This window comes from Alligator mississippiensis, chromosome 1 (assembly GCF_030867095.1).
Source record: "Alligator mississippiensis isolate rAllMis1 chromosome 1, rAllMis1, whole genome shotgun sequence".
NCBI lineage: Eukaryota > Metazoa > Chordata > Crocodylia > Alligatoridae > Alligator > Alligator mississippiensis.
In genome coordinates, this window is record NC_081824.1 from 105698677 (window position 1) to 105713742 (window position 15066).

Sequence of the window (15066 nt, forward strand, 5' to 3'; positions counted from 1 at the left end):
TTCTTTTCTTCATGCTTTTTTTGTGAAAATAGATATAGTTCTATAAAAACTGGCCTTGAAACATGTTTTTTCAAGTAAAAAAAAAGTTTTGATGATAAATTCATGGTTGGCTCTAATAAAGACCACAGATCCAAAGTATACTTCATATCAGGGCTGTCCAACCTATAAGCTGCTGTGGCTGCATGCTGCATTTGCCACAGGGCCACACTAGCTTGAGCCATGGTCCCTGGTGCTCCCCTTCTTCAGTGTCCACCCACCCCATCTGACTCCGCAGTGACCTCCCTGCCATACTGTAATACACATAGTGCTGGGAGCAGCCTGGGTTCCGTCACTGGCAGCAGCTACCCAGAGCCGGGGCTGGCCATGGCATTCTGAGCAAAATGGCCTCACGTGCCATGCTTGGCATGCATGCCGGGGGTTGCTAACCCCTGTTATATAATATCAAAATACATTTTGAATATATAATGAGATACTAGTGTAATGCTTCCAAGGGAATTTAAGTTTTAAGTTTAAATTCAATTATTTATACACTATAAGTTTTTAGTGAAACTAAAGTGTTAGGCTGAACAAGAAGCCTAGGCCTAAAACTGTAGAAACAAGAGTGTTATGGTTTTAAGAATTAATTTTTGGACTAGGGACAGACATTCAAGAAGCCAGAGCCTGAATTAATTCAACTGCTGTGGGTTAGTCTAACCTAGCTAGGCTGAACCAGTTTGTAACAGGACAAACATTCTCTCTGGACTGAGGAACTGTGACCACGTCTGCAGCTACTCAGACCAGGAGCCGGGGGGACATTAAAGCACGCCCTCGGCTGCTCTTGTATGCTTGTGCTGGAGGGAGCATGGCCAGTCCGGGCTGAACTGATCAGAGAGGGGTTTAATTCCTCCCCTCGCTGCTGCATCATCAGGGCCAGAGATGGGCCAGCATGGCCCCCAAGGCAGCGGTGGGGCAGGGAGGAGGGTTAGTCTCCCCTCTACCCGCACTGGCAGCCAGGTCTGCCCACCATTGCTGCCACGCTCACTCCCTGTGTCAAATAAGCCCCCTGCTGTCCCCTTACCCTACACTGGAGGAAGGGGAAATAATCCCCATCCCTCCCCCTTCCCCCCCCCCCCCACAGGGGCCCTGCCTGATGGCTTCTGGCCACACCTCTGCTGCAGTGAGAGGGGACAGGGCCTTTGATGGGCGCAGGAGCCCCTGTCATAATGTCAGGGAGCACGAGCCTTTCCCAGCAGAGGCACTGCACTGAGGGGCTGGCAGAGCTGTGGTGGGTGGTGCATAGCAGCACCAGGGTTCGGAGAGGGCCAGAGCCCTCCCAGCCCCACAAGCATTGCCACGCTCTGCAGCAGCTTCCTTCAACCGCAGCACAGCTCCCTGCCAGGAAGGGGCTTGCACTTGAGGAAAGCATGACAGGGGCTGCTGTCTGTCAGAGTTGCTCTCCTCTTGCTGTTCCACGGGCTGGGTGGGGGCAGGGGCGGGGCCAAACACTGCTTGGAGAGTCTCTGGGGGAGGTCGTGGGTGCAGAGTGGTGTTATTCCACACTCTGCCCATGGGGCACCACAGCTGGGTCTGCCTGGCCCGGTCTGCAGCTGCCGCTCGATCTGCACTTGGGGCCAGGCCTTACCCGGTAGCCCTGGTAGGAGGGGGCTTGTTCCATCAGATACTGCCCTGAGCGCAGACTAAGTGCCAGCTGTGGCCAGGCCGGGCAGACCTGGCTCTGGTGCCCCGGGGCAGAGCAGGAAATAACCCCGCTCCCTGCCCCACCCCAGAGGTCCCGCAGGCGGCGCCTGGGCCCAACCCCGCCCGGGCACTGGAGTTGCGAGGAGGGAGCGACCGTGATAGGCAGCAGCCATCATAGTTCCCCCAAGCGTGAGCCCATTCCCAGCAGGGAGTCGTGCTGCGGTCAAAGGAAGCTACTGCAGAGCGCAGCAGCGCTGGGAGGGTCTGGCCCACTCCAGACCCTGGTGCTGCCGCGCACAGCCTGCCACAGCTCTGCGATCTCTGCAGCACAGTGCCCCCGCCGCGAAGGGACTCACACTCTCTGACATTATGACAGGGGCTGCTGCCCCCATCAAAGGCCCTGCCCCCTCCCGCTGCAGTGGTGAGGCAGCACAGCCAGGCGCCAGCAGGCAGGATCCTTTGGTGGGGGGGTGGTGGGGGCAAGGACAGAAGTTATTCCCCCTCCCTCCAGCATCCAGTGGAGGGGACAGCAGGGGACTTATTCTGCTGCAGGGAGTGAGTGTAGAGGCAACAGTGGGCAGGCTCAGCTCCAATGGGGGTAAAGGGAAGACTAATCCTCCTCCTTGACTTCCTCTGCCTCAGGGACCATGGTGTTCAGCTGCTGCACCAGTGAGGGGGGAGCACCTGGCAGACCCAGCTCAGGTCCCTATGGGTGGCACAGGGGAACGGGTGCAGGAAATTAAATCCCTCTTTGGCCAGACCCCCAACCCTGCCTGTCCCTGCTTCAGCTGGGGAGCAGAGGGGCAGAGCCAGGAGCAGAGAGTTCAGCCCAGAGAGCATGCCAAGATGCTGGGGGACTCTGGTTTAAGTTAAATAAGGAAGGGGTCTGGGACAGACATTGCATAATTGATTTGGCTCAAACCAGTTTGTCTGATACTACATTCAACCAGGTTTATCTCAAACTGGTTTCGGCCATTTTGAAACTGGTTTATGTGCACTGAATGTCTATTCTGTTACAGATTTAAAAGACCTACTGATCACTTAAACCAGTTTGTGTGTAATATCTGTCCCTAGCTTTTGGTGTCCTTGATAAAAACAAAGGCAAAAACAAACATAGACAAGGGCACTTTACATATAAAATTGCTCCCCCCACCTTTTTATGATTGACAGATTTAATATAGTAGGCCACATAGCATACAGGGATAGACTAATATAAAAATGTATTTTTTTTGTAGAGGGGTCTCCAACTAGAGGTCTATGTTGTCATGCTATCTGATTTCACTCCTACTAGCTCACTGCTTGAACTACCCTAATGAACTATATTAGGTTGATTCATTACTCTATTCTTTTTTTTTTTTTTTATGTAACAGTGAAATGCAAATTAGCATGAGTTCTTTAGTAAAGAGTTTCTGAGAAGTCAATTTCTGGGTGATGGGAAAGGTTTGTTTTTAGTTCTATTGCTCTAAGTTATTCTGGGTCTAAAAGACAATTTTCACAAGCCAATTCTAGCTGAACAAGGTATGACAGCAATAATGCAATGTTAAATTAAAATAAAAATAATAAAATAATTAGATTAACTGCACTGCTAGTATTATTGATATATAATAAAACCATATAAATAATAATGTAATGGCAATTAAAAAAAAAATAAAAGGTTTTTTTTTTTCAATTCTGTAACAGATTTCCAAAACAGTTACTCTTGGAAATGATGGCTTATGGGAGATTTTAGAAATATTTGTTTTTTGTTCAAAATTGAGAATGAAAACTGATTTTGTAAATTGTCAAAAGATCTAGGAAAATGACAATTCTAACTTCTGCTAAGCTCCAACACTGATATCTAAATTCAGTTAAAATACAGATAATTCATAAAGCCTCTATACTAGTGATGCCCGGTCTTTCTAGCTTGTAGGCTAGATGAATGGTGCTAGATGCATCCATGGGCTAGATCCTGTCTGTGGGCCTAATGTAACTGCATAGGAACAGGCCCCATTGGATCATTCCTGCACAGCTACATCAGGCTTTGATCCCTCTACACAGAGCCAGCCCAGCCAGGACCAATCCTACCACATGGGTAGGAACCTACCTAAATCACAGCAGGAGTTTGCAGTACAGAGGCACCTTTAATCTTGCTCTTTTCACTGTGCGCCCCTTCCCCCTCACCACTGAGGGGCTAAGAGAAAAAAAACTGTGGCATTACCTCTTGCAGTGAGTCCCTACACATGGGGCTTGAACATTTGGCAGCGGAGGAGTGGTGGCACACAGTGTTGTCACTGGTCCGCACCACCAAATTTCCAGACCCAGGGGGAGACCCACAGGCTGGATTACACGGCTCTGCAGGCCATAACTGGCCTGCGGGCCAGGGGTGGATCACCCCTACCTTATATGGCTGAAAAAAAAGATAGAAAAAACATTCAATTCAGTGAGACCTTTTGACCGATTTTCATGAATCTAGCCTTAAAGCTATCTTTCAAACAAATATGCCTGAATTATGTGGCACAAGCAGTCCTGGTATATTCAAAAGCTTACCTTGCAGATTACTGTGCTTAGTTAGTGAAAGAAGAATCTGTAGTTCCTAAGGGTAGTATTTTATTTCACTATATATAACCAAACAGCAGTTAACAAGCCATGTAAGTGCCATTTTTCAATCCCCATGCATGGTATTCATGCACAAATGTTCATGTGATTATTAAGTATGGTCAGTAAACTGTTCACTGACTGGACAGGTAAACAGCTCCACACAAGTATGCTGGGTGACAGTAAATCAGGAAATTATATTGAGCAAAAACTCATAACAAGGTGTTAGATGCAGGACAAGAAGGTGAGGCAGTCCCCCCTGCAGACTGAAGGTATGCCACTGCATCTTGTATTGCATATTAACTGGATAAAATGGATACAGAACAGTGACAAAGTTTCTGCACCCCTCACAAGAGTCCTCATTAGAACCCAGACCCTACTGTCTTAGAGAGCAATTTCGGTCTCACTGAGCCACACCCCCTCAAATTTGTTCTCTCCTTTTAGCCCTTTTAGTTACCCCTCTTAGCTGCCCAGGTTGCAGATTAGGCATGATCAAGTTCCCCCTCCAGCTATCCTTTTGAAGGTGCTACCTTCAAAAAGATAGCTGGAGGTGGAAACTAGATCATGCCTAATCTGCAACCTGATAGTCAGAGGACCATACTGGGAAGTCAGAGATACAGGTTAAAACCTCCTTTGGGTGAAGAGGATGGGAGGTAAAACCTAGGTCTCATTTCCTATGCGAGTGCTGTAACCATTAGGCAGGCTATTAGGGTAAAAACACTGGAGGTCTTTCATCTCCTCTGACTAACACCAACTAACACCGAGTTTTCGCCACACTGAATTTCATGACTTGTGTTCACCCAGGGTTAACACATACACAGCCACATACATGCCCAGCCAGAATGCAACTTACTGTGCATGCTTGGTAGCCCTGTGAATGATTACACATCCACACTGTCCATGAAGTAAGAGTGAAAACTGTCCACACATGCCAAAAACAGCAGTTATCCAGCTGGCTAACTGCCACTTGGACACATGAAGTAAAATAGGATTTTGCCTTAAGTGTTAATGATGGAGTTATATATAAAAGGTGTTGTTGCTACATATTAAGCTTACGAACAACAACCTGACCCTAGTTAGATAATGAACTTATTTATGAAATGATCTTTATTATGCAATTACTGAATTTATCATAGAAGTATTATTTTAAAAATACAGTTAAAGGTCCTGGTTAAAGAATAGAATTCCCAGTATAAATCCCTATCCACTCAAAAATATACGTGTACTCCTACCTCAAAGTATCCAGTAAGATAGGGAGGTGAGGAAAGAGAGGGCATAGTTATCTAAAAAAGGAGTCCAATAGTTTTGAGATCCCACTGAAAAGAAAGTAAGATCCAGACATAATATTATCAGGGTCTGAATTTTTTTAACTCAATGCTGGCAAATTGGGAGAGGCAAGATGTGCATGACATTATACAAACATGTTTCAAAACAGAATGTTTTGTTTCCTTCTAGATGTGAAACCTTTCGAAAACAAATATGTAAAAAATGAATTCTATAAACCCAGGAACATATTCTGATTGTTCTCAATTCCTGTTCAACTGACAGCTGAAAATGAAAACAAATGCCCCTGTTTTAAAAACAAGATTTTTTGTCAAACAGAGACCAAAATTAATGTTGTACTCTGCCACAAATGTGAAAGCTTAAAAATAAGTTTATCCACAGCAGATAGTATAAATACTTGTTAGTCTGATTACTAAAGAAAAACTGTGAAACAAACAAAAACATTTGCTTTTCTTTTCTTTATGCTGCACAAACAGGACCTCAATCTTTGAAAATAGCAGTGTTCTGCTCGTCAAAATTCAAATGTCAGATACTTGGTTCTTTCTTTGTTGGCTACCGTACATAATGATGCTGTAAACTGAGGCTGGAGACAGATGTCCTCTGGGGAGTGCAATTTGCTGTGCTGTGATATGTTGTAGCATAGCAGAACCACTTCACAGATGTCTACAGACATCACAGGGCTGTTTTCCTGCATGGTCAGTCCCCTGCCCCTCCAGAGCTTCAGGGGCCCAAGCCTGCAGGAAAAGGACCATGGGTACTGAGCCTCAACTTGAGGCACACATCTGCAGACATGCCCCCATATCAAGCATGGAAGAATCACCCACTTACACAGTGAATCCCAAGCTGCAGTACAGCAGCATGATAGGCATGCCAGGTCCCAGCTGCTTTTGTTCCAGCTGCGCTGCAGGATGGAGCACTGTGTGCAAGCGAAGGTGGGGAGGTCAACCTGTATGAGAGTTCCCCCCTCCATGCCTGAATCTCCTGCAGGAAATACCCCTGCACCCTGGCATGGGCGGCAAGTTTCCCACTTGCAGATGCAGGCCCTGTGTTAGGGTGAGGCACCTGGGTCACTTTTCCCACATAATAAGGCCCCTGAGGTGAAGGAGTTCCTACCTGGGGTAGCTGGAGAATACAGGCAGCCATGGGCTGATGGCACTCTCCTGTCGTAAGCAAACAGACATTGGCTGAAAAAAGGCAGCACAAATTATTACTAGGTTCACTGCCACCAACAAATTTAAGCACTTGTGATACATCAAAGGGCTATAATATCAGTTCCCCTGGCTTTTGTGGTGCCATAAATATTTTTATGGCAGGACATGTCTGTTTTGCAGTCTAAGACTTAGTACTCCCTCTCTCTTGATTTAGAGGTGGCAAGGAGGAAAGGTACTAGCTCAGTGAGTACTACCTCATTATTCAGAAAGCCTTCTATAACGTAAATATCTACATTCCTCAAAGGCATTACTAAGCCTTTCAGCAGAAAAAGAGAAATCAAGGAACTTATTCAAGATAAAAATAAGCAGGATAGGGGGGAGAGCGTAATTAGTATTTTTTTTTCTTTTAACGAGAACATTGGAACCACTTTATATCTCTGAAATAGTAATAATAATAATTTAAAAAAAACCAAACACTTTCTTATACTTTGCAGTTCACTTTTCAAAAGAAAGAAATCATGATGAAGCAAGGATTCACGTCCTTACACTACCAGTAAATATTGGAACTACATCTATTGTGATGAAGTGTTTCTCAGTTTCAATACCCAAAGTAGACAGGTTGTTTGAAATAGCAAGAGCCACAAGAACTGAAATAGTTTATAACTCTGTACTGAAACATCTAGATAGAGATAAACTGTCTCTAACTTTGTTGCTATTTTGTCTGGGTTGATGCAGAAACGCCAAATACCAAAAGAGACAGATTGAGATTGTAAAGTTCTACCATAGCTTCAGGAGTAACAATTTTGTATACTAAAAGCTATTCATATCACAACTCACTAACACTGTATTGAATAAAAACAGCTATAATTCCACAAAAATTGGAAGCATGCAGGCTTATCAGCTTTTCTCTGTTTAAAAATCCCAAATTCTCCAATTTAAAACCCCAAACTGCATTTTTCCGCAATTGAAATGAAATGCATATATATCAGTTGCACACAAAGTTTTATTGATATATTTACAGTTTTAAAACAATTTAGATGCATACCAATGCCTCAAACATTAAAATAAAATAAATTCTAAATACCTATAAATTTTGGCATTTGATTTTGGTCTTCTGGAAGATCAGAGCTCCTCCTGCTCTCTTCACTCACCAGGATGCAGGTCCAGCTGCTGCTGTCCACCCCCGCTGCTTTGTGTCACTGAGCAGCCCTCATATGCTGGTGCCCTGTCCCTGCCCATGCTGTTTCCCCTCACTCCCAAGCCATACGCCAAGCCCTGCCAGTGCCCCTCATTCCCAACCCACAGGCCCCCAGCCCTACCAGTGCCCCTAACACCCGACTCACAGCCCTACTGGTGCCCCTCACTCCCAACCCACAGCCCCCTGGCCCTGCCAATGCCGCTCATTCCCAAACCACTGCCCCTCCCACCCAGAGTGTGTGGGGAATAGGGTGGGTGTGTGGAAAAGGGAGTCAGTGGGCACAGGTGACATGTGGGAAGAGGTGGGGGTAAGCAAGTCCCCCCCCAGATTTCTGTGACCACATAGGGGGACAGGCTGCAGCCAGGCCAGACCAGTTCAAGGCAGTAGTCACCTCCATGGCTCAGTGCAAGAGAGAGCACCACAGCACCATGGCTGCCAAGGTGAGGCACAGCAGCAAGGAGCTGTGCCCCAAATGCTACCGAGCAGAGAGGGGGCACCTCAGCTGGGTAGCCATGGTGGTGCAGCACCCTTCCCATGCTAGGCCCTGCCTGCTGGGCCACAGAGGTGACTCCTTCCTGGAGCTGGTCTAGCCTGGCTGCAGACCCCTATCCAGCACCCCACTGTGGGCACAGTAAGCTGGGGGGGGTATGTGCCCCCCAGCCCACCATGTCACTCATGTCCCACCCCACCAGTCCCCATAGGACTTACCTGGAGGGAACTGAAGAAGATGCTCTCCACCACCTTGCCTGACTGCCACATGTGTGTGTGAACACAACTGGCTGCCTGCATCCTGCTCCCCTGCAGGCACCCCCCTCTCCTTTCATCCTGCTCCCCCCAGTCCCAAGCAGCCCACTGAAGGCTGGAACTCTTCCAACCTGCAAAGGAATACCTGCAGTTCCTGCATTATTCTCCTTTAAAGGAGAAATCCATGATTTTTCTGCTTAAAAAGGAGAAAAATCAGGCTTTTTCTGCAGCAAACAGAAAAGTCAGATCCCCACTTATCAGAAAGACCAACTGTCCCTACGATTCTTTCATACACCCTTTTAAGGTCCATTGGAGGTGATGGAAAACAAATGATATCTATTGGAAAGGGATGGCTAATCAAATTGTATGAATTATCTAGGATTTATATAGGCTTTCTATTTAAGGCCTTTTCTTCAGTAAATATGCCAACATATCATAGAATGTGGCTAAAACTCAGATGTCCCTTAACCTCATTATAAATATAGTTCCAATGTATATGTTGACCAGAAAATTGAGTGCCAACAGGACTTGGACCAATCTCAAGTGGTCTACCTTAACTAAATTATACAGTTTTCAGTGTGTGTATATCAATAAAGTCATGCTCAGTATTCACTTAAATCTATAAGGAAATTATCATATTGTACATAAATAAGTTATTTTGGCATGTCCATTTATACTTGCTAAAGAAATCATTTCTCCTTTAGGGCAATGTATACATCAAGTATGAAATTTAAAATGCAGCTATTTAAGTACTGACAAGAAGTTAAATAATACCACCCCTTCAAACTCAGATCAACCTCAGACACTTAACAGATTTTCTTCCAACTTTTGGCAGAAAACCTCTAACTTTTACAATGACAAACTATGATGTCCAAGATGAGAGAAATCATGAGGAATTTAAAACCAAAAAGTAGTATTTTGAGAAAAATGCCTAAAAATATGTGGTTTTTTGAAGCAAAATACTATTAACATTAAAATTATGAATGACAGATTCTGAAACGGAGAAAATTAGGCCAGGCAACCTTGCCAATAATGAAATATGCATTCTGTGCCCATACTCACTCTTTTGATTCCCGAGTCTTCTTGGTAACATGTTGGACAAGAGTGTCATAGCCAGATACCTCACCCTGATTTTGAGCAGAGGTACATTTTTCAGTTTCATCTTCAATCACAGAGCTTAGTGTGTTACTTATGTATTGTCGAAGATATTTCACAAACTCATAGCTGCAACAAATACACAAAAATTAGAATAATGCATTATATTATGTTTAAACTGTAAATTACTTCAGCACTGCATATGTAACTTACTCCCATCAGCCTCATCCCTTTAAGAGCTAACATTTTTAACATTTAGAGAGAAGTTATTCAATTGACTGGGGAGGAAAGATATCAATCAGTGAATTTTGATTTCCCTGTCTTTAGAATAATGTTAGCCCTTTTATATAATAGCGAATGGGTGGATACCCAACTCCCCTTTGTGCCTTTGAAAATCTTCCCTTAAACACAAAGAGATATCCTGACACAATGTTAAGTTCCCATAGTCAACCTGCCCTCAAAAGACCAGAAACTCCAAAATCAAGATTCCAACAGAAATAGCTGTTGTTTCAAGGTATAATTTATATAACACTAGTAACATTATATCTAAGCTACATACATAATGAAAAGGCTTGTATAGGAAACGGCACCTGTGCTACATAACTGAGTAACGTTGTTGCTGAAAACTTGGTGTTTTTTTTCTGCCTGGGTGACTTTAGCATTGCACTCTCACTATCGAGTTTAATATCATATGTTTAAATTACTAAGATTTGTCAAAGAAAATATTTGAATTTGTTTTACAAACTCTTCCAGCAGAAGGACATCTTTAAAATGATATTTAAGCCAGTGAGACATAAATGGCTCTTTACTGAATCAGGGCTGTAAAGTGACATACCTATGCTGGCATGTGCTTATACTTAAGAAAATGTTCCCGTTTATATTTTTAATATGAAAATTTCATACAAGTCATTTTTGTTATCAACTATTTTAGGAGGAATTCTTTACATTGGTTGTCTTCCTCTTCCATTTTTGTTTCTTATTTTACTTTCAGTACTCAGAGGGAACATGATTACACCTCAAAGAACATGCAATTTCTCATCTTCTCCTTCAATTGCCTGTTAGGCTACCACAAGCAGTATTATTGCTATAATGCAATAGTACTGTGACACTCTGACATGTGAAAGCTTTCATAAAACGTTTTCCTCTATTTGCTTTAGGAGTGGGACACTTGCAGAATATATATTTTTCCAATAACTGTCTCATTCTTATATTTTTAGATTTTTGCAGAAAAAAAGATTGCAAAGAAAGACTACATACATATAGAGAAGCTATAATGTATTGTCCAGTTACACTATTACACTGTTCTTTGTAGTATTTCGGCATTTTTTGTAATGGTTTGTAACACACGAATGGAAAGGTCTAATTTCTGCAGAGCTGCTTCTCTGTGTCCAAGATACCTGCAAATGCCAACCAAGAACTGTGCATTTGGTACTCCACAAGCCTAAATAAACTGAAAGATAATCATATAAACATAATAAAGGCCCCATGCTTTTCTATTTCAAGGAAGGAACCTAGAGTAAGAGTGTTATCAAAATTTAAAAGTGCTAGGAAAATAAAATGTGTCCATGGCATATTGCCATCTGAAAGCCAATCTTATCAAGGATCTCTGGATCAGGGTATACAAGATGTACCCTGACCTGCCCACAGCACAGCAACTTTGAAACATACTCTTTATCAATCATCACTATACATCCTAAGTGACATATATGAAACTTTTAAAACTGATCAGAAAGAAACTGCAGAGTATATTTAATTCTAAACAGTGTAACACAAGTAGTGGTGAACCGCTATAGTAGCATTTAGTTGAACGGTTTCTGAGTTAAAGGAGCAGAAGACCAGGAAACAGGCCTAGATAATCAAGTCTCAGTTTTGTCAACTCCAAGACACAAACAGATTCAAACTGGGTTTTCCCAAAGCCAAGGGCATTTCTAGACCTCATGCCCTGCCTCCGTCTCCTTGAGCATGAGAAGAAAGTATTACAATGTGCTTCTTGTAACATTTGTTATACTTTTTTTTAAAAAGTCTCTGTTGAGTTTTCCTCAATAGGAAAGTAACACATTTCTGAAGAAACACTGTTGGCTTCTGGCAACAGTGGAAAATTCAATTATGTGTTTTGTATTGTGTGAGTTATTTTACTCTAACAAAAGTGTGTTATTTTCCAGAAATAAAAAAGTCCTTTTAATACTTACATTTTTGTAGCCACCTCTTTTATGCTAGTGTTCAGTATCAATTATCTAGTATTCGATTTGTGTGTTTGCCAAAACTTTAAAATGTCCCTAACTTGTATTATAAAACAGCTAAACATGAACTGAAATATACTCAGGAAGAAAATGCCTTTTAAGATCTAAAAATCAGAACACCATCTTCTGCAGGAGAAATAAGAACCCTAAAACCCTAGTCTTAATTCAATTGTGTGTCAGTTCATAAAGGTAAATGGCTTCTCTGAGACTTCATAAATGTGTCCTAGCATCTGCCACATAGTAAAGCACACTCAAATACCTAAAGGCCTGAGAATAAAACCATTGCAATAACATGTTTGTGCAACAGAAGTGAAACAAGAAAAGCAGAATATGGGCTCATAAGTTTCTGAACAAAGTACACATCAAACTATACGATTTGAAGGGGGCTAGATGGGCATCAGATCAAACCCTTGAAGGAATGCTACTCTGAAACCACCTCTGACCAGTGTTCATATAGCCACATCTTGAAATTCTCTAGGAAATTCCACAACTTCCCTGGGCCTTACTATACTAACAGTAAAAAAGTTTTTCCTGAGTTCTAATCTAAGTATACTTTGCTGCAATTTAAAGCCACCATGTTGTGTCCTGCAGCAGGAAAAAACAATTGTTCTCCTTTGTTACGAGAGCCTTACATATATTTGAAAACTAATTTTCTCCCAGTCTTCTGCAAGCTAAAAGTACCTAGTTCTCTCACCCTTCCCCATACATCTTGCCTTCCAACCCATTTATCATCTGGGCTCTCTCCAACTTCTCTGCATCCTTTTTAAAATGCAGAGTCCAGAACTGCATGATCCTCTAGGTCAGAAGTGGTCAACCTGCAGCATAACTACCGTAAGAGGCATGTGCAGCCTCCGTATGTGGCGTGTGACAGATGAGGGGAGCAATATGTAGCAGAGAGGCAGAAAGGGCAGGGAACAGAAAGGAAAGCAATGGATTGTACAGGGAAGGGACTGGAGTAGCACTTGGGGCGGGTGCAGGGCTAATTTGTGGTACTTTTCCAAAAGGTTGGCCCCCACTACTCTAGGTAAGGACTAACCAGAATTGAGTAAAGAGGTTCCTTTACCACCTTCCATGTCTCACATCCCAAACTCTTGATGATGCAATCCATAGTTACACTGCTCTTCTTGGCTAGGGACAGACATTCAAAAAGCCTGAGCCTGAATTGATTCAATCTTGGCAGGTTACTCTAGCCTGGCTAGGCTGAACTGGTTTATAACCATGCAGACATCCCCTCTGGACTAAAAAAAACACAAGTACATGCCTGCAGTAGCTCAGGCTAGAAGCTGGGGGGGGGGGGGGGGGGCGGGGCACTAAAGGAGCCCTCCCTTCCCTTCTACAGTCCTGAGCTGAGAGGAGGGACATGGCCCAGGAAGGACGTTCTGATAAGGGAGCGCCCCTCCCTCCTATTGATAGCAGAGCATTTAGCTACATAGCAGGGAGTTACACACGGAGTTATTAGCATTTATCAGCCCAGCAAACGATACAAAGCCTCTCTCATTAGTTCAAGCTCTTGTTAAACAGCTTTTTCCAAGGAAGGAACGCAGGGACATTACCAGCTACCTGCTGAATAGTTCCAAAAAGCCCTGAACTGACACTGTCTTGTCTGCCTTCATGCTGTCTCCCACAGCATGGACTGTAGCCAGCATGTGGCAAGCTAGCTAATGCTGAGAGGTGTCGCAGAGGGGAGAACAGAGCCCTGCCCAGAGTTGCAAAGCATGTGGGATGCTGGGGGACTCTGGTTTAAGTTAAACTAGGAAGGGATCTGGGACAGACATTGCATAAACCAGTTTGACCCAAACCAGTTAAGTCTGATATTACATGCACATTCAACCAGGTTTATCTCAAACTGGTTTCAGCCATTTTCAAGCCAGAATTCCCTCTAAGCTGCATGGTGTGCGTGGCTGCACAGGTGAGCTCATGCCGTGCTGCCAGGCACACCTGCGTGGCCGCACACACCACACAGCTTAGAGGGAACACTGGTTCAAACTGGTTTATGTGCACTGAACATCTGTTCTGTTACAGGTTTGAATCAGTTTCTGATTACTTAAACCAGTTTATGTGTAATGTCTGTCCCTAGTCCTTGTGACTCTATCACACTGCTGACTTATGTTGTCTATGACCCACCAAAACCTGTAGATCTCCCAGAAATGAATCCACCCAACCAGTTATTCACCTCTTATTTTGTATTTTTATATTTGTTTATTCTTCCTTAGGTGCAGCACTTCACGTTATCTACACTGAGATTCATTTTGTTGCCTCTAGCCCAGCTCTCCAATCTATCAAGAGTCTATTCCCATCCTCCAAAGTATCTGCAATCCTCCCCATTTTCATGCTTTTTGCAAACTTGATCAGAAGGCTGTCTTCCAACATCCAAACCATTAATAAGCATTGTGACGGGGGGCCATCTGCCAGGCCCGGTCAGAGTACCAGCCCGCCCACCTGTCTTAGCCAGCCTACCCAGTCTTACCTGCCATGCCTTGTTGTTACTGTAATGGTTGTAATAAAATGGGAGGCTGCCCATTTAAGACCCTGCTATCTAGAGGTGCACCCATGACTCCAACCTTCCTTATCGTGTCCCATGCCTTGCAGATGGCATCCCCAAGTTGCATTTTACTCCAGCTTGTGGCTGGGCCAAACTCAGGCCCTTCCTTGGCCTCGTTCATTCGTCCTTGCACTCCACCCCATTAGGCCTCATTCATACTGCCTCCCTCTCACTGGGGCCTCTTGCACTCTGCCCTCTCACCAGGCCTCTTACATGGTGCTCCTCAGTGAGCCACACTCAAACTGCCCTGCACCCTTGTGCAACCATGTAGGCCATCAGGCTTGCCTACTCACACTTCTTGACTAGTCCTGGCGCAGCCTTTCGGGCTTTTCCCATGACCCTCATCTGAACAGTGACCAGCCAATTCACTTAACACTGGGCTGACCCTGCCCCTAGCCCCTCACCAGGTTACTTAATTTCACACCCTGATTAGAGCCAATTATTCGCCCCCTCGGCCTTGGACCCACTTGTGGCCTCAGGCATCTAAAGGCTTACCTGGGCCCAGCTTCCCCTTTCCTGGGGCTTCAACACATGCCCACTCTCTCACTGGGGCCACAACAT

General features: G+C 44.2%; 1 protein-coding gene across 3 annotated transcripts in view; it reads right to left on the bottom strand.

Moving 5' to 3' along the window:
- The window catches only part of TBC1D32 (TBC1 domain family member 32), a 167205-nt gene that overhangs the window by 145229 nt on the left and 6910 nt on the right, over positions 1–15066 (bottom strand). Inside the window, exons 1-2 of one of the 3 annotated variants that reach the window (XM_059733326.1) lie at positions 9691–9779; positions 6649–6695 (exon numbers count right to left, since the gene is read on the bottom strand). Coding sequence is in view for 2 of the 3 variants with exons in the window: in XM_014611068.3 (XP_014466554.1) it covers positions 9691–9852 (162 nt within the window). In the remaining variant the exon portion in view is untranslated. Of the gene's footprint in view, positions 1–6648; positions 6720–9690; positions 9853–15066 lie in introns of those variants that run through there. The other 2 variants (XM_019479552.2, XM_014611068.3) reach the window with 2 other exon arrangements.